Below are 21,177 nucleotides of genomic sequence, written 5' to 3'. Positions count from 1 at the left end.
AATTTCAATAAAAATCAGTGTTTTATCAGCAAGAGATTATCACTACAGGCCTCGCTGTCTCGTGTCATGTCGTTCTACTGCTGTACTACCCCGCCCCTACCGCTGTGTTCACTGTGCATAGACAGAAAACTGCCAGTCTGTGGGGTTTGTGAGGTTATAGCACTCGGCACTTAGAGAACTGGTAGGTCTACCAGACAAAAGCGTTTTTAATCAAAACTACAGAAAGCAAACCAGTAAGTGATGTATCGCTGGAATTAGGGTCTCTGCCCCTACATCATGCAGCAGCAGCAAAATCTACTGGCCAGATTCCCTTTAAAGCGCGGTTTTCAGGATCAGAAAAATATGGTTAGTTTCTGCCAATAACGGCACCAAACCTGTCCAAGGGATTTGTCTATGTTGCAGGTAAACTCCCTTAAGCTTCCATGGACATGAGTTGCTACATGTGTAATGAATGGACAAAAGTGGCGCTGTTTTGGGGAAATTAAAAAAAACAAAACGCCATAATGTTTTCAGTCCGGAAACCTTTTAATGCAGGTTCTGGACAGCGCGAAGCCACAACTCAGGCAGTGCCGATGGGATATTGAGATCGGTATTTATTCAGAAATAAAGAAATCTCAACAATTCCATTTTGTTTTATGGTTTCATCAAAAGAGAAAAAAAAATTCAGTTTAGCAATAAATTTGTTAAACTTTTCTGTGTGTGAGCCTGTCTTTTACGCCGTTCCATACAATATATACAGACATTGATAAGAGAGTGCACTCATTCACTGTGCCGGTATTAAACCGGTAGACAAATTGATTAGTCAACCACATTTTGGAAAAAAATAAAAAGACAAATAACAGTTTGAGCGCTGGATCCCAATACTGGATCATCGATCTGGTGATCTCTTGTTACATTCACGTAGCACGCTGCGCGGTATGGACGAGCTTTTACTCCTTCTTTGCTTTCTTGAACGCCGGCTCTGCCGCTTCCCTTTCATCTTCTTTGGCCTGTGGTTTCTTCACAGTATAAGTGACGCCGAACGCCGTCTTTCTTGTTTCTGAAGTTGAAAAAACACTATTAAACAGCGCTGTGTCATCCGCTTACCAGCTTGGAAGATTTCATGGAAATTTTTCATAAAAGGATGTGAGAATACGTACAAAGCCCAATATGAAAAGGGGAAAAAAAAAAAAAAAAAAAAATCACAACTTTGAGGATATCAATACCAATAAAACTACATTTTCAGCTGCAAACGTAGCATGCAAATTAACACAACATCACCCACTGTCCAAGTCAAAGGAGTCAGGGTGACAAAAAAAAAAAAAAAGAGTGCAAAACCTAAAACATACAGGCAAGTTTACACAAAAGCATAGAAAGGAAGAAACCAGGGCTGGTGAATGGTAGCACATGGAAGACTGTATGGGTGCAGAATTAGCACAGCAGCTATAATATGCTGCTTTCTACATAGTCATACTGGAACGAAAGAAGGTCTTCCCCAACCTGTTCCCACCACCAGTACGGATAGTGTGGGTGGGACTGTGCAGGGGAACACCCATCTGCTTCTGGAAACGCCCAGAAGAACTCAACAACTCTACATTCAATAGTATAAAGGGTCCCTTCAATTCCTTTCACTACGTAAAGAATATATTATAGCACAAAACCCATCCAAATAACCAGGCACAAAAACTGATGCATATCAATAAACACAAGAGAAAATCCAGTATAACGTGCCAGTAAAATATATCCTTTATTTAACTCACTCAGAGTAATTCACACAATTATTATAAAAAAACTGTTCAAAATAAAAATCCTGATGAAGGGACGAAACGCGCGTTGGGGCGCTTGGGGATACCACACACAGAAGACCACTACGCATGTAAGTGCTATCCTAGTTTATTTCATAATAGCCTGATTGGGGACACGGCTGGTACCGGGGACAGGAGATCTAAGTGTCTATAAGTAAGGATCTTATACTTGCACTGTTTACATAGGCTGTAGGTCTGTTTGATGGTGGTTATTTCCCCTACTATGGGAAAGTAGTGACCTTAATTTTTATTAGGAACAGTTTTGTATAATAATTGTGTGAATTAAATAAAGGATATATTTTACTGGCACGTTATACTGGATTTTCTCTCTTGTGTGTAAAGAATATATTGTAAAGCTTTGCCTCAGCTGGTTGTTGTTGCTCAAGAGATTTCCGCTGCTAAACTCCAGAACGTTTAGCTTCCTGCATATCCCCTTCATTCTGGAAGTCATTGGTGGGCACCAACGCAGCGTTCTTAGATATGTTTTTGATATGACGTGATGTTTAGAGTTGAGTGAATAAGTTCGGAATGTATAGTGAAATCCAAATTTGCCACATTCGTGCCATTTTTCTACCCAATCCGTGCCGAATTTGTGTTTGACGATCGTTTCCGAACATATTCGCTCAACTCTAGGCCCACTGACTCCAATGATGTTCGGCGAATATTGCAAATATAATATGCGCCAGCGATTGGAATCCAAACCAAATTTTGCTAAATTCGCTCAACTCCAGTGATGCTGACTGGTTATTGTAGTGCGTGAACTTACCACCGTGTAAGAGGGCAGCCCGACAATTGGTAGACAGCGCAGCCTTGGCAGATCTTTCAGGCAAGCCAAACAGCAAACTTCTAATATTGGATTCAGGATTTTACACAGAAAATGTTTCTTAATATGACAATTTAAAAAAGAAAATCAGTAATTAAAATTAAAGTCACGTATAATGCAATGATGTGATAAATCCTTAACATGCAGTAAAATGTTGCCCAAAAATTTATCTGGAGCCAATAACGGCCATATTTCAGCTCTCCCCGGGATCGGGAATTTATAGGACAAGCACCATCGCCTACTTGCTGATTAAGCCAATTATAAGACAATCTGAGGATATTATTGCTTATATCGCTGCTCCTCAGACCAGAGAGCTGCAAAGTCATAGGATTTACCTACAGCATGGAGACAAAAAAAACTAGATCATACGTCTCAGATCAGCCGGCCAAATGTATGGAGACTCGGGATCCCTCATTCTCAGTAACCGAAAAGCCTGGTAAGTGATAGAAGAACAAACTGGTCACGGGTATTCCTCTTTAACCGTATCTAGTTTCAGTGATCTATTTTTCCTACCAAGATCACAAACGGCATCAGTGCCTGCGCAATAAGGTCCTCATGGCGCTGCAAGACCCAGTGTATCGATCCGCGCATGTGCCACCCCAAGCACTGATGAGGGATCTCGGTAGAGGAGGCAGGTCACTGAAATGAGAGTGACCTGTCACAGACAGACATGAGCTGACGGTGGGGAATAAAGCTGGAGGGCGGCGAGGTGGAAGTGCACTGTCCCACCGTAAAGCACCTGCTGCTCATTTGCATACGATTTCAATGCTGGATTTCTACAAGTCAAGGTACAGGTTTAATCAGAATGAAAGTCCCTGTACCATGCATGCCATTAGTTTGAGATATAAACTCTTATGACAAAGTTCCTTTAATATGTGCCAAAATTGGGACAAAAATTGGTAAAAAAATAATAAAGACACAGAGGCGGCGGCAAGCAGCGTTCTTTCAACCGCCACCATCCATTTTATCGTGTCCAAGGAACAAGTTTCCGAATCCGCTCCAGAAAGTTTACTGGGACATACACAGGGCCTGTCCTGATACTGGATGCAGATGACAAATTCGGATCAGATTCACAAATGGTGTTCTTTGGACATAATAAGACATTTCGTGTATGCACAACCAGCATCATCAGTGGGTAAATGCTTCTAGTGCTGGTGAAAGCGCTTTCTTCACTTTGCATTATTTTCTAACTGTCAAACCTGAATCTCGCTGCACGCACATCACACCAGGATTAGTGCTGTGGTCCAGCACAGCCGGAGAAGGTTCTGCACATGAAGCGCTCCTTTCTTTCCTATATAATCAATTTTAAAGCAAAAATCCCCTGTAGACGTTACGCTGAAAACAAATCAGTTTCGCGTATATCTGATGGATAAGGATACAAGGTGGCAACGTCATATGGACCTCTCAAGTCCAACGGCTAAAAAACAAAAAGAAAAAAAAAAAAAAAATCACTTTATGATCACAAGGATATAATAAATAAATGATAATAAATATCTATATTCAAGGAAAGACAGTAATGGAGAAACGATTTCTCAGCTATTGCAGCATACTACGGTCACACGACCATATAACATTTTTTTTTTTCAGAATTTCATCCACATGTCACCCATATGCGGTCCATATATAAGCTGTTATTTCTTTACAGCAGCTATTACTCAAGGCGAGGGTCATCTGATTCATGGACGAAACTCAGGCGTGCTGCGATTTTTTTAAAAAAAAAAAATTCACACCCAGATACAATCAAGAGGAAAAAAAAAAAAAATCAATGAATAACATTGGTCGAGGAGAGATTCGGTTTTTTAACGGACAGCACTTGGACTGAAAATACGGTCACGTGCATGCGCCCTTAGACTGAATACAGCGTTCAGACCACGTTGCCCAGACCAATATGCCGATTACTTTTCCCCAGGTATTGTAGTCGCATGGACGTCCAAATTCAGTCTTCATAGGTCAATGCAGCGATCAGGGCAAACATTGAGCGGACACCGCGCGATACAGCGGAAACCGTAGTTAGTAATACCAAGTCCTCCATCTATGGTGTTTTTCTCTGCATACAGTATATACAAGTCATCTCTATTTTCTGGTAGAACAAATATATTTTACTATGTAAATTTACTTTAAACATTTTATAACAGAGGAATTTGTATAAAACAAATAGGGCCTCAATTTATTAAAAAGGTTTCACAGTTAAAGTCATGTCCACAGCAACCAGACGGCAGCTTCCACTTATAAAACTGCACTGGAAAATGAAAGCTGATCTCTGATTGGTCACTATAGATATTTAAAGGGGTTTTCACATAATCTCAGTACTTATCTGGGCTGCAGAATTATGACAATAAGTAATTTACTTTGTCACTAGTTTGCACGGTTTTCTAGATATTGTGAACAGAACGTCCAATCCAAGGGGGGGGGGGGGGTGTTATGGCATTGAAATGAGAACTAGTCGTAACCTCCTACTCTACTCAAAACATGCCCTCTGTAGCAACAACCCCACCCTCCATAGCTACAGGCCCTCCCCGTCCACATGAAGCAGCCCTCATCACACAGTAAGGAATTCTTCCCCTCCAGCAGCCTCAGTGCAGAGAGCAGAGAGCTGGTCCTCCCCCAGACACACACTGAACAGTTATCTATGGAAAGTGAAACTAGTGAGGAGGGAAAATCATCCTGTATTCTGGGCCACTCCATGATTACAATACATAATACATACTCAATTATCAGTAATAACACACACCCCTTGGACGTTCTGTTCAGAATATCTAGAAAACCGTGCAAACTAGTGACAGAAAGTAAATTACTTATTGTCATAATTCAGCAGCCCAGATATGTACTGAGATTATGTGAAAAGCCCGGACAACCCCTTTAACATGGTTTTACTGTTATGGCATGTTCACACTACATCTGATTCTCACATTTAAAAACAAGTGTCATTTCTCTGCAGTTTCGTAAACTTAAAGGGAACCTGTCACCTGTTTTGGCCGATATAAGACGCGGCCACTGCCTTTCAGGGCTTATCTACAGTATTCTATAATGCTGTAGATAAGCCCCTGGTCCGACCTGAAAGATAAGAAAAACAAGTTTTATTATACTCACCTGGGGGGCGGTCAAGTCCGATGGGTGTTGCAGCTCTGTCTGGGTCCGGCACCTCCCATCTTCTTGACACACCTCCCTCCTGCTTGCTTTATCGCTCACCAGCATCACACAACTGTGCAGAGCAAATTCCTGCAGGCGCTGTGTACAGCTCCTGCACCTCCTCCTCTTCAGCCTCCATCTCAGGTAAGTACACCTGGGCAGGAGTGCAATGCGATGAAGAAGCAGGAAGGCAGCATCGCAGGATGGGAGGCGCCGGACCAGGATCGGCAACACCCATCGGACCGGATCGCTCCCACGGGTGAGTAGAATAAAACTTATTTTTCTTCTCTTGCAGGTCAGACCGGGGGCTTAACTACAGCATTATAAAATGCTGCATCATATAAGCCCTGAAAGGCAGTGGCCCCATCTTATAGCTGACAGGTTCGCTTTTAAGGAACCTGTCAGGTCCCCCGTGCCCTCCGATCCAGCAGCATTCAGCTATGTCTGATTATTCTCCCTCCCTGGCCAGCCCTGTGTAACATAACAATTAAATAAATGCTTTAAAAAAGCATTTATAACCTTCGCCTTCCCTATGCTAATGAGGGCTTTGACTAGTCAATGGGGCGTTAGTTGCCCATACTTGTCAGCCCTCTTTCCATGTTGTCATGTCTCTGTTGGCATTACAACAATTTGCACGAGCCAGCCATATTGTCACTCAAGAAACTCTGTGCTCCTTCCGGCAACGTTACTGCGTCTCTGAAGAAGGGTGTACGTGTACTGTGCAAGTCCGGAAATTCAGAAGATAGCTTCCTGGCTTCAGAGACGAGAACTACGCATGACCAGAAGCTTACACCCGGCTTCAGAGATGCAATGACTCTGCTGGAATGAGCGGCTTGAGTTGGCGATTATGCCAGTCGTGAAAATTATGTTGTCATACCCACAGGGGCGTGAGAACATGGAAATAGGGCTGACTGGTTTCGGGTAACTAACGCCCCTCGACTAGTTATAGCCCTCATTAGCATAGGAAAGGCGAGGCTATAAATGCTTCTTAAAGCATTAATTTCACTAAGTATGTTAAACAGGGCTGGTTAGGGCGGGTCTTTAATCAAACATAGCTGAATACTGCTGGATTGGAGGGTATGATGGAACTGACAGGTTCCCTTTAAAGAGTCTTTTGATAGCTTTCTTGGTCTTTTCCTGAGCTTTTAATATAGTACTTTTTTACCCAGTTTTTTTTTTTGTGGTGGAAAATTGGGGAAAAAAAAGCTTAGTGTACATGCCAGGGCTGTGGAGTGGGCGTCATGGATTCTGAATCGGTGTCCATTTTGGTGGAGTCGGTGACTGTATAAAATAGACTGACTCCTAAAATATACAATAAATTGGGTACAAACAGCAAGAGAGCCAGGAGACAGAATATTGAAACGTGCATTGGGGTGGTAGAGACAACACACAAACAGCACTGATCATTTCATACAAGTTCTATTCTTTAATATCTTTGATTATTCTACCAGGTGGGAAAAGTGTATCCTGGGACGATAGGTTTACATGATTAGGAAACATCAGCTGAATTATCTTAAACCTGTGAGTGAGTGCTTCCTATGTGTATTCCGTAAGTTGATAATGTCTACCCCTTGAGGGCAGACTGTTTTAGTTTTTGTGTTGATTCTATTTGAATTTTTGCATTTAGATGCCATTAATAAAAAGTGATTTCATGGGCTAAATATACTCTCTTGCGGTTTGATTTATATTAGTAATCCTGAGTTATGCCCTATTGCATCATGCTTCGTTAATGGGTATTCCTATTTGAGCTCTAATACATTGGGGACAGTAGTACAATGCAGGATGTGATGTCCTATAAATATCTGGTCTGTTCCTGATCTAAGGATCTTGGCTTTAAGCAGTGATGAATCTGTGCTGCACTTTATGTACATGCTCAGTAGGGACCAGTGCTGTGGAGTTCGGAAAATTGAAGAGTCGGAGGTTTGGTTTACCGACTCCACAGCCCTGGTACACGCTACATCTTTTAAATGCTTGGTGTCTTTTGAAATCCTGAAGTGTTTAAAAAAAAAAAAAAGCTCAAACACTGAACATATTGCACAATACAAATAGGAAGTTGCTTTTACATAGAAGTTAATTTGTTCATCTTTTGAGGTTTGTTTAGCATCATTTTCAGCTCTAAAAAGTTGTAAAAAGACACTTCAGACAGTTTTGATAACTGAGGCCCAATCCTTGTATTAAAAATCTGCTGCGTTGTGACTGATTAGGGGGCACAAATTTTTTTATTTTAAACCATTTTGATAAATCTGTCTCAAGTATACAGCAGATTATATTGGGGTTGTGACTCCTTACATAGAGTGCAGTAGAGTATACGGCATAAAGTCATGAAAAAAAGGCAAACTGGACATAATTTCACACAAAACCCCCAAAATGGGCTACATAATTGTTGGCATCTTTCCAAACTGTGGGAAAACAACTATTGTTCAAGCATGTGATGCTCGTTCAAACTCACCTGTGGCAAGTAACAAGTGTGGTCAATATGAAAACCAGACCAGAAAACTGATGAAAAGGGGAGAAGTGAACTCAATCTTTGCAGTCTTTGTGCATCTGAGGACTTGTAACCTTGAGATTGTTGATACTGTTCAGCAATTTTGTTTCTCACGTCTATCTCCAGAGATCTTGATGTTTTTGTCCATGGTGTGCAACATAGTCAAGAAGTTTACAACTCATGGCAATGTAGCTAATCTCCGTGGACGGCAGAGAAAAATTGATGAAAGGTCACAATGCAGGAAAGTCCGGATGGTGGATATGGAGTCTCAATCAAGCTCCAAAGAAATTCAAGCTGTTCTGCAGGCTCAGAGTGCATCAATGTTAGCATAAACTATCTGTCGACATTTGAATGAAATGAAACGCTAGGGCAAGAGACCCAGGAGCACAAACGGCTGATACAGAAATATAAAAAAGCTGGACTGCAGTTTGCCAAAATGTACATGAGTAAGCCAAAATCTTTCTGGGATGGGTCGTGTGGACAGATGAGACCAAGGTAGAGCTTTTTTGTAAAGCACATCATTGTACTGTTTACTGAAAACGGAATGAGGCCCACAAAGAACAGAACACAATACCTAGAGTAAAATATAGTGGAGGTTCAAGGATGTTTTGGGACTGTTTTGCGGTCTCTGGCAGAGCGTGCCTTGACAGTTTGCAAGACATCATGTAGTCTGAAGATTACTAAAGGATTTTGGGTCACAATGTTGTGCCCAGTGTCAGAAAGCTGGGTTTGCTTTCTAGGTCATGGGTCTTCCAGCAGGACAATGACCCCAAACATACTTCAAGAAGTACCCTGAAATGGATGGAAACAAAGCGCTGGAAAGTTCTGAAGGGGCCAGTAATGAGTCTGCATCTAAATCCTATTGAACATCTAGAGAGATATTAAAATTGCTGTTGGGAGAAGACGCCTTCAAATATAAGAGACCTGGAGCAGTTTGAAAAAGAGGAGTGTTCCAAAATTCCAGTTGAGAGGTGCAAGAAACTTGTTGATGGTTATTGGAAGCGATTGATAGCAGTTATTTATTCCAAAGGGTGTGCAACCAAGTATTAAGTTGAGAGTGAAAACAATTTTGTCCGGCCCATTTTTGGGGGTTTGTGAGAAATTATGTCCTATTTGCCTTGTTTTCTTTGCTTATTTTGTGTTGTTTGAATACACACAGAGGAAATAAACATGTGTTTAACAAAACATGTGAAATTTCAATAATTTCCTGAGAAAAATACTTTATTTTCTGGCAGGGCTGTGGTGTCGGAGTCATGGAGTCAGAGTCGGTGCTCATTTTGGTGGAGTCGGAGTTGGAGTCGGTATAAAATGGACCGACTCCGACTCCTAAAATATATAATAAATTGGGTACAGTAATTCAATGCAGGATGTGCTGAATATTTTTTCATAGGAGTTTGGGAAAGTTATGAAATGTCCTATAAATGGCTGTTATATTCCTGATCTAAGGCTACATTCACACACAGCGTTTTTCCTGTGTTTTTTGAGGATACGTTTTTCAGCTGCAAAAGTTGATCATCTTTTTAAAAAACTGCATCACCTGAAAGGTTTTTGAGCTCATAGATAATGTTTTCAATAGCAAAAGCAGATTAGAAATCTGCTCTATCTATATATCCATTTATGTCTGTCTATCCATATCGTATCTGTACCAAAAAGAATGAAAACCGGGTAGTACACCAATATATATTCTGTTCTATCTAAATATCTTGATTATTGGATCATAAAAATGATTAAATGTCTGATGTTCACATTGTACTACAATAAATTTTTCACTTAAATATAAGCAATATGTGTGGGAGTCGGTGTAAGGGAAATTGAGGAGTCGGAGTCGCAGGTTTGGCTTACCGACTCCACAGCCCTGTTTTCTGGAACAATTTTAAAGGTGCCAACGGGTTCGACCATGACTGTATATCCAGAGTGGAGCTGCATTTCATAATCAAATAGTTGTGCAACTGTGAGTTCCATAAAGCGCCGAGCTTCTTATCACTAGATGGATGTAGCCATGTGTGTAATATCAACAGGCGTGAGAGAAACAGCTACCGAGGTAGAGAGGGGGAAGTCCAAACTGTTGAAATATGCGATTATATTATTTGTAAGAGAAGTGTAGGACATTAGGGGCCCCAGACACAGCAGCGGATCTAGAGAGCTAGAGGTGGTCAGCCTTGGACGACTTTCTGCATCTTCCATTGCATCTCTAAGTCTGAAACAGCCCGCAGGTAATTTACAATTTTATTCTCACTTTTAGGCTGTGTTCACACGTAGCGTTTTTTTTTCGCGGATTTGCCAAAGAATCAGCTCAAAAAACACCTAAAATAAGCTTCCCATTCATTTTAATGCGTTTTGCACTTTTTGAGCATATTGATGCGTTTTTTTATCACGAAAAAAACGCGTCGCGGTAAAAAACGCAGCATGCTCATTAATTTCACGGAAAATTCCGCATTTCTAGCGATTTCCAATGAGACTGGGGACACGCGGAAAAAAAAACGCATAAAAACCACGCAAAAAACAATTCTGGGAAGGAGTCCGGTTTTTAAGCAGAAATTTTCTGCTACGTGTGCACATAGCCTAATACTTTTTCTGAAACTTTTACCTGGTCTCATATACTTTTTAGCCTCATACAGAGAGCAGCTTATCACAGATGGAACAAATCCCCATAGTAATCTGGAGTGTTTTTTGTTTAAAGCACATGCAACCCCCTCCAAACAAACATCCATTTTTGATCAGAGCGACTCACCCATTCAAATCAATGGGTCAGTGAAAAAGCCGACAGGACACCGTCATCTGAGCAGTGTACACTTCTTAGAGGGGTACTAGACGCATAGAATTATTTTTGCATGCTGGGAAAACCGACACCACTCAGAGGGTAAAAATGCTCTCAGTCCAACAGATTGAAAAGTGGACCACATATTAATGAAAATTTGTCAATTTTTTCCCCCCGTACAAGAAAAAAACAAAACTAAACGTATGTCTGATTGACGGCTTGTACAGCTACACTGCCAAGTTGGCTTTACAACTCAGATTTGTTCAGTAGAATCATAGGGTTTGTCTCATCTTGTCGAATAGGCAACATTGCAGAGTGCTTGTACAAATCAGGTGTGCAAATCACCTCTTAAGGATTCTCCATAACAGAGGGCTTTTAATGTGATTGTTTATGGCTTGTTGTCTAGGTTACCGGCCACCTCTGCAGGCTAGCAGTGGAATAAGGTCTCCTGCACCAGCAGCACATGGCGTTGCACACACTTTGCTTAGGATTGTGTTTTTACATCAGTCCTTGCACAGTAAAGATTATCTGGTATCTTTACGTTGCAGATCAGCTCCTAAAGAGACCCATTTTTGATTGATGTTGTGTGTTCTTTCGTTTAAAAAAAAAATGAAAGCTTCTGAGGAATACAACCTTTTTGTTAATTTACCATCAACTGATCGGTGTTGGCGGTTTTTACTGGCACCATTTTGGATTACACACAAATTTTTGGCCATTTTTAATCCAATTTTTGGTAGTGTGACAAAAAAAATAAATACAATTCTGGCATCTTTGTATATTTATGGTGTCCACTGTGTTGGATAAGTGATGGGAGGCTTTAAAATTTTCATAGATTTTTTTTTTCCCTTACAAACGAGAAAGAAGTTACTGTAAATTTAAAATTTAGATTTTTCTTTAACTTTTTTTTCCCCTTAGCCCTTCCAAGGAACTACGTGGCCATGAGCTCACTTTTATAGTACTTTGGTAATGGTGTACTACTCTGCAATACAGATCCTTTATGAAGCCAAAAGACAGTAGACTCTCGGGGGTGAAGCGAGGCCTGTTTTTATATTACTTTAGGCTAAGTTCACACTAGGCATTTTTACAGCTTTTTTATGCGTCATTTTATGCAAATTTTCAGCAGCATTTTACAATGCCAGCAGTCTTTCAGATTTCAGCACTCATGTACACACATTGCTTTTTGTCATCAGGATTTTGTGCTTTGCATGTTTTTTTGCACAATGGAGCATGTCACTATCATTTCAATGCAGCAAAAAAACAAAAAAAATGCAAGAAAAACATGTTTTTTTTTTCTGCAGCTTCTTGCCTTCCAATCAGGTTTTGCTGCAGAAAAAACAGATGAAAAAACACCTAGTGTAAACTTACCCTTATAATAATAATCTTTATTTATATAGCGCCAACATATTCCGCAGCGCTTTACAGTTTAACAGTTTCAAAACATAAGTCATAAGTAACAACGTTAACAATACAATAATTAAAGCAAAATAAGACGAAATAAGATGACCCTGCTCGTGAGAGCTTACAATCTACAATGAGGGGGGGGGGGGGAGATACAGAGTACAGGGGTGTAGTTACAATGATGGTCCAGCCATCTTGAGGGAGTGAGGGATGGATGGAGACAGTGAATGGGCTACACATGCACACTTACACAGAGAATGACTGATTAGTGAACGTGATAACCCGCTCTGAACAAATGTGTTTTGAGGGAGCGCCTGAAACTATGCAAATTGTGGATAGTTCTAATTTCTTGGGGTAGAGCATTCCAGAGGATTGGCGCAGCGCGGAAGAAATCTTGGAGTCGGGAGTGGGAGGTACGGATTAGTGCAGAGGTTAGTCGAAATTCGTTTGCAGAGCGCAGCAGTCGGTTAGGCTGATAGACAGAAATGAGGGAGGAGATGTAGGGGGATGCTGCACTGTGGAGAGCATTGTGGGTGAGAACAAGTACTTTGAATTGGATCCTATAATGAATGGGCAGCCAGTGTATTGACTGGCGAAGAGCGGACGTGTCCGAGTAGCAATTAGCCAGATAGATGACCCTGCCTGCTGCGTTAAGGATGGACTGGAGAGGGGATGTTATGTTGTCATCTATTTGCCCGTGGTTTTGTATGCAGGACAGTGAACACTGGCAATGCCCTGCTGATCACAGGAGGATACATGTAAGTAATGAGATGGGATTGGACCACCATTAAAGCTACATATGTGATAGGGCAGGAAAGAATCAACGTTCCTTCTGGCGGAGGTCACACACTGCAGTGTGACCATTGCGCGGACATGCTGTAGATTCACCCGTGTGCACATAATTGGACTTGTGTCAGATATATATATTGGATTAGAGTGAACGTACCTTTTCTGCTCCGCTGGATAAAACAATATTCTAAAAAAAAAACAAAAAAAAACACGATCAGCACATAAACGTTACACCAGAAATCAGACACTTTCTTCTTCGATTTGACATTATCTTCTGGTACTGTGCGCAGTATTGTCAGTGGCTTGTCACCAGTCTCATTCTTATGGCAGTGCCCTGTCCATGCCAACACAAAATTCTAAGTGCGGTGAAATTGCAATACAAGTGCAATTCCACTATTCCACTATTGTTCTAATTTTAATTGCCATGTTCACTAAATGCTAAAACTGACCTGCCATTATGATTCTCCAGGTCACTCTGAGGTCGTAGACACCAAACATGTCTAGGTTCTTTTTTATTTAAGTGGTGAAAAAAATCCAAAGTTTGTAAGAAAGAAAAAAAAAGTGCTTTTTCTCCCAAGACCGCAATGTCTCCATTTTTCAAGGTCTGGGTATGGGTGAGGGCTTATCTTTTGCATGCTGAGCTGATGTTTTACCCATGCCATTTTGGGGTAGATGTGAACTTTTCATCGCCCGTTATTGCAATTATAACATAGAAAAGTAGAGGTCACCACCACAAATAAGGTCGAGATCTACTTATCACGTACCCAATGGTGAACATAGGGTTTGCAAAGACAAGGATCACCTTACTAAAATATATATTTATTAAATGACAAGCCAAAACAAAGACATATTAAAAACACTTAAAAAGCACAAATGACCATAACAGTATAACGGAGCACAACACTATAGTGTTGAAGTCTATTTCACTTGTCTGTAAAGCCCCTGTCACACTAAGCAAGATCGTTAGCGAGAGATTGCTGCTGAGTAACAAGTTTTGTGACGCAACAGCGACCTCAGCAGCGATCTCGCTGTGTGTGACACCTCTCAGCGACCGGCCCCCCCGCCGGGTATCGCTGATCGTGCTGGATCGTCCTGGGCCTTTTTTTGATTGCTGGTCTCCCACTGGCCAGCACGCATCACTGCGTGTGGCAGCGGGAGACCATCGATCAGCGAGCTCCCAGCGCTGTAAGCAGACGCGGAGAGCTGGTAACCAAGGTAAACAGAGGGTAACTAAGCACGCGCGGTGCTTAGTTACCCTCTGTTTACCTTGGATACCAGCTCCGAGTGCAAGCACGCTGGTATCCAGGGTACACAGCGGGTAACTAAGCGACACGCGTGCTTAGTTACCCGCGTCCTCGCTGGTCCCAATCTCTGGTGAGTCTGCCTGTTTGACAGCTCACCAGCGATCATGCAGCGACGCACCAGCGATCCTGACAGGTCATATCGTTGTCGGGATTGCTGGTGCGTTGCTATGTGTAACGGGACCCTAAGATGGTACATAAGGAACCAACAAAGAATAAGCCATGGTATTGTGAATGTAAAATTCTGCCACTAAAAGTCTGGAGTCTGTATTAAGAGCACCCTAAAAAAGCAATTAAAGGTGCTGCAGTTACGCTGCTACAAAGTGAATACAATGTTATACAATACACAGTCTAATATTCAATGCAAATTTGACATACGTAAAACGTGTAATACAGTGTGCATTATTGATGCTGCAATAGTATCCAGTGCTTAATAAAGATAGATCCAGAGATTTCAGGAGATGAAATCTCCATGCCAAGATCTCAATTTGCGCATGCGCTGCCTCCGGCAGCCATTTTCCCGGGTTCCATCACGTAGAAGAGTATTGAAAGTGTGGACTCCGGGCTCACAAAATGTCTGCAGAGCCCCCATACCGCCAACACCTTGGCGTACCAGCCTGGGGTCAGCAGCCATAGCCCAGCTCCTGCCTCTGCCAGCAGCGAGCCTGGAACCCCATTTTACCTTGGATTATAAGAATCACCCCCATTTCCCCAAAAAAGTTTTGAGAAAAAGTGCGTCTTATGATCAAAAAAATACATAACTTAGAAAAAGCAAGTCAATTGTAATCTGCTGTCATTGTCCTGCTGTTAGAGCTTATATCTTACATAGTGTACAGTTGGTTTGAATGGAGCTTGGCAACTAGTGCCTGCCAAGACGATAGCCAAGTGTGCACAAGAGTTACCGTATTTTTAGGACTATAAGAAGCATTTTTTTAGCAAGCAAAACTCTTGTTAAAAAGTGTGTGTGTGTAATATAGTCCGGAGACAGCTTGCTGTGATAGAGGAGAGTGCTGAAACCGCGTCCTTCCCGATCACTGAGAAAACGACGGTCTCTACTCCTGTCCGACACTGATCTACGATTGGTGCACAGCAGAAGAGGAAGCTGTTGGGACTGAATGGAGGCTGCATGACCTTCAGGTCATGTGACTGATCGCAAGACTTGAAAGGTGTTCGAGTTAATCAAGTGGAAGTTCCTGCAAATGTTCTATTGCTGAAGCCTCCCATACAGCCTCCCGATCAGAAATTAGTGTGAATGACACCTCAACATTACACCACTAGAGAAGTTTTAACTAATAGAAAAAATTTTTTTTCCAATTTTCTGCTGTCTAAACCTGGGGTGTGTCTTATGGGAAAGGGCGTCTATAGTGCGAAAAATACAGTACAGAAGGAGGAGAGTTAACTCCTAACATCCCAGTCCGCTCTTTACAGCCTACTGATTTCTATACAACAGTATGCTACTAACCTGTCTTCTCCTCACTGAGCTATTCTTATCAATCCTGTAGATTACAATCCCTGACAGTAGAAGCACAGCTCAGGAAAATGCTCTCACTGTCCAGCGCCATGTGCTTGTTCTAATGCAGTATTATCTCTACATGTAAATACAGTGATACAACAATCCTCTTGATAGATGAATGTGTTACAGCAGAACTTGTGCTGAGCTTTATACAGTTGTGGCCAAAAGTATTGACACCCCTGCAATTGTGTCAGATAATACTCAGTTTCTTCCTGAAAATTATTGCAAACACAAATTCTTTGTTATTATTATCTTCATTTAATTTGTCTTAAATGAAAAAACACAAAACAGAATGAAGCAAAAAGCAAAACATTGATCATTTCACACAAAACTCCAAAAATGGGCCAGACAAAAGTATTGGCACCCTCAGCCTAATATTTGGTTGCACGACCTTTAGTCAAAATAACTGCAACCAACCGCTTCCGGTAACCATCAATGAGTTTCTTACAATGCTCTGCTGGAATTTTAGACCATCTTCTTTGGCAAACTGCTCCAGGTCCCTGATATTTGAATTTGTGTTTGCAATCATTTTCAGGAAGAAACTGAGTATTATCTGACAAAATTGCAGGGGTGTCAATACTTTTGGCCACAACTGTACTTCTACAGTTCTGCTGCTCACCAGAACGGTCAGGAGAGCGCGTCCTACCAGAAACCAGGAGGTGAAGAGACTGAAGAGTTATGAGCGGCTCAAGAGACAACTTGAGAATAATCCTTTAAAAGCTCCAGTTCTTAGGAATGCACGTTTCATGATAATCTTGAGCCTAAAACAGGCTGCCGATCACCTGGTGAACAAGCAAAACGCTCATCTATTAGCAGAAATGTAGCGCGAAAAATCAGTGCTGTCGGCAGCACACTGTCCTGTGTAAACAGAACTGGAACCGCTGAGAATAATGATAGATGTATTGTTAAATGCGATCTGCCTGGGTTTAACAAACTATTAATTGAGTGTTGTTACGGTGGGTGATTCCTTAACACGGCTCTGCACATAAGATCATAATGCCAACAATGAATTGCTATAGGCAAAAACATACAAAGCGTTTGAAAGGTTTTTCGGCCCCAATATATAAAAATCAGCAGTGTGTTATCCAAGATGTGCATCAGGGGGTCTCAAATCCTGTAATTGGATGTGACAGCTTAACATTCTACTAACCGTGGCAATCCATTACTCCGCGTTTCCCTCCCGTAAAAGGAGTTGCAGGTATGACATCTGATGCTCGGAGGGAGCACTCATAATACATCATGGGCCTCCTGATGAACTCCTTTTACGGGAGGGAAACGCGTCGAGGCGATTTTTCATTGGCCATGAGCTAAGTTCTTACATACACTCACTGGCCACTTTATTAGGTACACCTGTCCAACTGTGTGTTAAGACTTAATTTCTAATCAGCCAATCACATGGCGGCAACTCAGTGCATTTAGGCATGTAGACATGGTCAAGACAATCTCCTGCAGTTCAAACCGAGCATCAGTATGGGGAAGAAAGGTGATTTGAGTGCCTTTGAACGTGGCATGATTGTTGGTGCCAGAAGGGCTGGTCTGAGTATTTCAGAAACTGCTGATCTACTGGGATTTTCACGCACAACCATCTCTAGGGTTTACAGAGAATGGTCCGAAAAAGAAAAAAAATCCAGTGAGCGGCAGTTCTGTGGCCGGAAATGCCTTGTTGATGCCAGAGGTCAGAGGAGAATGGGCAGACTGGTTCGAGCTGATAGAAAGGCAACAGTGACTCAAATTGCCACCCGTTACAACCAAGGTAGGCAGAAGAGCATCTCTGAACGCACAGTGCGTCGAACTTTGAGGCAGATGGGCTACAGCAGCAGAAGACCACACTGGGTACCACTCCTCTCAGCTAAGAACAGGCATCTGATGGCTACTTTCAGCAGGATAATGCGCCATGTCATAAAGCTCGAATCATCTCAGATTGGTTTCTTGAACATGACAATGAGTTCACTGTACTCAAATGGCCTCCTCAGTCACCAGATCTCAATCCAATAGAGCATCTTTGGGATGTGGTGGAACGGGAGATTCGCATCAGGGATGTGCAGCCGACAAATCTGCGCCAACTGTGTGATGCCATCATGTCAATATGGTCCAAAATCTCTGAGGAATGCTTCCAGCACCTTGTTGAATCTCTGCCACGAAGAATTGAGGCAGTTCTGAAGGCAAAAGGGGGTCCAACCCGTTACTAGCATGGTGTACCTAATAAAGTGGCCAGTGAGTGTATTTGTCAATTTTGTTGATTTAATACTTGGGGATAGTGCAATTTGAGCCGGGTGATCAATGGCTTATTGTTTTTGGGCATGAAGCAATATGAAAATATGCTGATATGGGGGATTAGAGGTAATAGCAGCGGTTGGCGATTTGAGAAATGTTTATTAATGCTGTTTAAGAATACTCAGATGGTTGTATATCTGTTTTGATTGATACCTTACCCCCTTTATTTGAAACTGCCTTTGTCACAGTACTATCACCCCGCCTACTGTATATATTGAGGTGATTTTTCAGTGGCCATGAGCCAAGTTCTTACATATTTGTTAATTTTTTTTTTTGGGACAGTGCAATTTTGAGCCTGAGTGATCAATGGCTCATTGTTTTGGGCATGATGCAATATGAAAAATGTGTTGTTGGGGATTAGAGGTATTAGCAGCGTTCTGTGATGTGAGAAATGTACATTAATGCTGCTTAAGAACATTTAAATGATTGTGTATCTGTTCTGATTGATATCTTACCCCCTTTACTTGCAAAAGCCTTTGCTAATGCACTATTATCCCGTACACTGTATACATCGGTTTGCAGATACATTTTTCTATTATTAAAACATTTTTTGTCTTTGGGAGGGATTTTTTCAGGGATAATTCTAAGTTATTACCCCGTCTCCCTTGGCCATATGTTCTGACACCCTCTTTCCTCTTTCTGGGTGAGAAGTGTAGGGGTCAGTAAGGGTCAGCCCACGTGGAGCGGGGGCACCAGAGTAACGTAGGGTGTAAAATCTCCGCTGTCAGGCAGGGAGACACCTAAATAGGGTTATTTAGACCCCTTTTCCTCCCAAAGCAAATATTTACAAATCTGCCAAAAAACAGGATTTTTGGGTTGCTTACCGTAAAATCTGTTTCTCGGAGCCTTCATTGGGGGACACAGAGACCATGGGGTGTATGCTGCTGCCACTAGGAGGCTGACACTATGCACAAAAAAAGGTTAGCTCCTCCTCCGCAGTGTACACCCCACCGACCGGCAGGGAATTCCTCAGTTAGTGAGAAAGCAGTAGGAGAAGTAACAGACTAGATTGAGAACAGAACAAACAACTCAACTGTAACCAATCAACCAAAGTAAGAACAGGAGTTGTAGAACATGGGAGGGTGCTGTGTCCCCCAATGAAGGCTCCGAGAAACAGATTTTACGGTAAGCAACCCAAAAATCCTGTTTTCTCGTTCGCCTTATTGGGGGACACAGAGACCATGGGACGTCCCAAAGCAGTCCCTGGGGTGGGAAACAAACTTCCATCAGGCCAGTGGACTCACCACCGCTGCCTGCAGGATCCTTCTACCTAGGCTGGCGTCCGCCGAAGCGTAGGTGTGGACCTTGTAGAATTTCACAAACGTGTGAACCGAAGACCAGGTTGCAGCTTTGCAAAGCTGCAGCGCGGAGGCTCTGTGGCGTACCGCCCAGGAAGCACCCACTGCCCGGGTAGAGTGCGCTCTGATCCCCGGAGGGGCCACTCGATGCTTAACCCAGTAGGCCTCCAAAATTGCCGATCTGATCCAGCGAGCAATAGTAGCTTTGGAAGCCGGGTGACCTTTCTGCGCCCCATCTGGAATGACAAAAAGAGAGTCCGTCTTTCGCAAGGAAGACGTCCTAGACAGATAGACTCTCATCGCCCTGACCAGATCCAGCTTGTTCAGGGACCGCTCCCGAGGGTGAGATGGACTCGGACAGAAGGACGGCAGAACAATATCCTCATTGAGGTGAAAGGAGGACACCACCTTCGGAAGAAAAGAGGGCGGAGGCCGCAGAACTACCTTGTCCTGGTGAAGTACCAGGAAAGGAGAGCGGCAGGAAAGAGCCGCCAATTCCGACACGCGCCGGATGGAGGTGATGGCCACCAGAAAGGCTACCTTCGAGGAGAGAAGGGAAAGGGAGACTTCTCTGAGAGGTTCAAAGGGAGAACCTTGCAGAACCTCAAGAACCAGATTAAGATCCCATGGATCCACGGGCGCTCGATATGGAGGAGCTGTGTGAGCCACGCCCTGAAGAAAGGTTTTGACCTGAGGGCGGGAGGCCAAAGTCTTCTGAAATAAAATGGACAGCGCCGAAACTTGACCCTTCAAGGAACTGAGAGCAAGCCCCGCATCCAGCCCTGCCTGAAGAAACGCCAGAACTGAAGGGAGCGAAAAGCACATAGGCGCGATGTTATTGGCCTCACACCAAGTGAAATAGGCCTTCCAAGTACGGTAGTAAATTTTGGAAGATGATGGCTTCCTGGCTCGGATTATGGTATGAATTACTCGACCGGAGAATCCTGCTCGTTTCAAAACCTCGGTCTCAACAACCACGCCGTTAAATTGAGCGGCCGAGAACTGGGGTGGCAAATCGGACCTTGAGACAGCAGATCTGCCCTGTCTGGAAGCTTCCAGGGGGCGTCCGCGAGAAGGTTGACAATGTCCGCGAACCAAGACCTTCTGGGCCAATTCGGGGCGATGAGAATGACTGGAATTCCTTCTGCTTTGATCTTCTTCAGCAGCTTGGGAAGAAGAGGCAGGGGAGGAAACAGGTAGGGGAGCTCGAACTGTGACCAAGGAATGGCCAGAGCGTCGGCGCCCACTGCGAGAGGATCTCGAGCTCTGGATACAAACTGTGGGACCTTCCTGTTGAGGCGAGAAGCTAGCAGATCTACGTCCGGGGTTCCCCAACGACTGCAGAGCTGAAGAAATACCTCCGGATGTAGGGACCACTCTCCTGCCACGAGACCCTCACGGCTGAGAAAGTCGGCGGCCCAGTTGTCTACGCCAGGAATGTGTACCGCGGAGATTGTCGGTACCGAAATCTCTGCCCACTGAAGGATCTTGGACACTTCTGCCAGGGCTGAGACACTCCGTGTCCCTCCTTGGCGGTTGACATATGCCACCGCTGTGGCACTGTCTGTCTGAATCCGGACAGGCAGGCCCCTGAGGAGCCTTTCCCAGTGGACGAGAGCCAGATG

The 21,177-nt window shown here is 43.0% G+C and overlaps 2 protein-coding genes across 3 annotated transcripts in view; one reads left to right on the top strand and one right to left on the bottom strand.

Annotated features, from left to right (window-relative positions):
- Positions 1–573: 573 nt before the first annotated feature.
- RPP30 (ribonuclease P/MRP subunit p30) overlaps positions 574–21,177 on the bottom strand; it is a 47,473-nt gene continuing 26,869 nt past the window's right edge. For both annotated transcript variants that reach the window (XM_073585916.1, XM_073585915.1), the window contains exons 9-12: positions 13,324–13,353; positions 3,987–4,024; positions 2,551–2,630; positions 574–1,039 (exon numbers count right to left, since the gene is read on the bottom strand). In XM_073585916.1, coding sequence (XP_073442017.1) covers positions 930–1,039; positions 2,551–2,630; positions 3,987–4,024; positions 13,324–13,353 — 258 coding nt within the window. In that variant the 3' untranslated portion in view covers positions 574–929. The remainder of the gene's footprint in view (positions 1,040–2,550; positions 2,631–3,986; positions 4,025–13,323; positions 13,354–21,177) is intronic.
- The window catches only part of LOC141098268 (intelectin-1-like), a 115,147-nt gene continuing 104,282 nt past the window's right edge, over positions 10,313–21,177 (top strand). Inside the window, exon 1 of the mRNA XM_073585905.1 lies at positions 10,313–10,434. The gene's annotated coding sequence lies outside the window, so the exon portion shown is untranslated. The remainder of the gene's footprint in view (positions 10,435–21,177) is intronic.

Source organism: Dendrobates tinctorius, unplaced genomic scaffold (assembly GCF_039654945.1).
Source record: "Dendrobates tinctorius isolate UK_male_01 unplaced genomic scaffold, ASM3965494v1 ptg000089l, whole genome shotgun sequence".
NCBI classification, from domain to species: domain Eukaryota; kingdom Metazoa; phylum Chordata; class Amphibia; order Anura; family Dendrobatidae; genus Dendrobates; species Dendrobates tinctorius.
Note: the sequence above shows the minus strand (reverse complement) of the source record. Positions and strands in the feature narration are given on the sequence as shown.